The 2,499-nt window shown below is 39.9% G+C and overlaps 1 protein-coding gene across 1 annotated transcript; it reads right to left on the reverse strand.

Moving 5' to 3' along the window:
* Positions 1-594: 594 nt before the first annotated feature.
* Positions 595-1,448, reverse strand: LOC119554452. Its single transcript, XM_037865364.1, has 2 exons — positions 1,136-1,448; positions 595-1,064 (listed from the first exon to the last, which is right to left on the reverse strand). The coding sequence occupies exons 1-2, from the start codon at positions 1,389-1,391 to the stop codon at positions 766-768; spliced, it is 555 nt and encodes a 184-aa protein (XP_037721292.1). The 5' UTR covers positions 1,392-1,448; the 3' UTR covers positions 595-765.
* Between the last annotated feature and the right edge of the window lie 1,051 nt (positions 1,449-2,499).

Here is a 2,499-nt window from a genome sequence, read left to right on the forward strand (position 1 = left end):
AACGGGTATAACAAGGGAGAACGCTTGAGTGCATCGGATATTAATTATGCATAAATAAATAATTAAACAAAAAATAAAATGTACTCTAAAAACAAATTATTATTGCTCAGAGTCTTACTGAGCGTCACAAACCTTTCCGATTTGTGGGATTGGCACTCGGCTGAAGCAAACAGGGCTTGAAAGGCACTAGAAAAGTCTACAATTTTGATTTTAAAAGCTTTAAATGAATGGGCGCCAGAGCGACTGATCTCGATTTGGCGGTTTGGAAAATGGAGCCAAGAAATAAAACATGACTCAATGGCTCACAAAAGCGGCAAGAAATAAAACATGGGCTTTCATAGAAAGGCGGCATATGTAGTGCAAAAGCCTTGAACGTTTTTTTTTTTTCAGCAATTACACTAATACGGCCATTTGCAAGATTACCCCAGAACAATTTTTTTGAACATGTAGATCGAACGTTTGATTTCTGTGTAAGTGTATTTCTGTAGAGGGTACTATTGTGGTCTACGGCGTGCACTGAATGTTTTTTCATTTGGCGTGCGGCGCCCCTAAATATTTCAAAATGTTAGGACCAAAGAAGAGCTTCTTATTTTCTTAAACAGTAAATCGAAAATTGTTCATTTACTTGAAGTCTTTCTCTTAAAACAAAATTGTTCGAAATTTGATCGGCACTGTGAACCAGGTGCATTTGCTTTGGAATTTGGAAAGCTCTTGGTGGATACTAAACTCAGTTGAAGGCAACGTGTTCTACAATAGAACTCATTCTTAAAGTCCGCCGAGCTTCAGTCCCATAAGTATCTGCTGCTGCAGAACAAAAGCAGCAATCATAATATGAAGATAACCGGGGTAGAGTTGCCTTGATCCCGATTTCTCTTTTTTCTTTCCGATATCGATACCGATATCCAAATTTACCTCGAGGGGTTTGCACGGACAAGTTTTCAATTTACCTACAACGTTAACTTGGCATATCGCACAGTCTAATTCGGTCTTAGTGTTCTTAGGTACTAGCATTTGACAACCAAGTTCGCGTGACCAAACACATATATATTCGAAATCATTCTTTGCTGTAAAAAGATTTGGGTTAGGCCAATAAGTACCATTGCTGCCGTGTTATTAGTATAGTATTAATACTTACCATCAATTTTCATATTTGTAGGAATGCAAACGTCCAAGTCCGTGGTTGTCGGAAGCGAAAAGGATGATCTAAAAGATCTCAGTGCCGCAGATCCTTTTGGAGCCACGAAGTGTCCCGAATCACTTTCAATTTTGCAAGTATCGAAATTATCCTTATTACAGTCTACACACAGTACAAGGTCTTTTTTAAATGCAGCACATGTGGTAAACAGGAAAAGAAGGAAAATCAAAAACAAAAATATGCTACTTTCAGGCATTTTAGGGAAAAACAAATTTGGCTCAGTCTTTATGAAAACGAGATTGACTACAGAAATAAGTTGGGATAAGTTTTTATCAAGGACTACTTTTTTCAAGAATTTTAGAATTGCACAAAAAATTTGTCCGTAAAACAATTGTAGACAATTTTGTGCTTTTGAAGAAGAAATAATCTTTAAACGATGTTGGTGATGCCAAAATACGGAATTTAATGCAGTCAGGCTACGAATCACCTTGCGGAATGCCTCGGCACTGTCAGTGTATATGCGAGTAATTTCAAATTAAGATGTACGTATCTCATATTTAGCTTCCAGAGTGAGGATATTAGTAACCGTTGGTACATATATGGGTGGAGGTTTCGGCTTCATCAATTCAGGTTGGCTTAAACTTTGCGCTAGTCCATTGGGCTTAAAGTCTCCTTATTTGCCTTCTTTCTAATCTTCTCAATAGAGTTCGTGTCCTCAGCTAACGTTGCGAAGCGGTTGTTGCGAAGTCCATCGGACGTCGAAGACTGCCTTAAACTAGCAATTATGGCATTGTTTACAGTTGCTTTACTTTTCTTTATATTGACTGGCTCTTTACTGCAGTTTGGAGGGTTTCGTTTCCTGCGAAGAGAAGTACTGGATGCATGAAACGAGCACACCAGGTGCGCAGGAACTATTGGGAAATTTTTAACTCCTGGAGACATAGACATTTCTGCTGTGGTAACTGAAGTGATATATAAAGAAGCTGCAACGGTGTAAGTGGTGGTGCCAGTACTGCCCAGTCGTAAGATCGGGAACGATGCTATGTGCATTTCACCGCCGGGCCATCTGGGTGTGTTTCAATATAGTGCATCCAGATGCATGCCCGAACATGAATTCGGGAACGCGTTAAAAAAAATATCATTCTAGGTCGCATTTTTATACCCGTTACTCGTAGAGTAAAAGGGTATACTAGATTCGTCGGAAAGTATGTAACAGGCAGAAGGAAGCGTTTCCGACCCCATAAAGTATATATATTCTTGATCAGGATCACTAGCCGAGTCGATCTAGCCATGTCCGTCGGTCCGTCTGTCTGTCCGTCCGGATGAAAGCTGGGCGGCTTGTGGGCGTTAGAGTGGGCGTGGCA

Source organism: Drosophila subpulchrella, chromosome 3L, assembly GCF_014743375.2.
Source record: "Drosophila subpulchrella strain 33 F10 #4 breed RU33 chromosome 3L, RU_Dsub_v1.1 Primary Assembly, whole genome shotgun sequence".
Taxonomy (NCBI): Eukaryota; Metazoa; Arthropoda; class Insecta; order Diptera; family Drosophilidae; genus Drosophila; species Drosophila subpulchrella.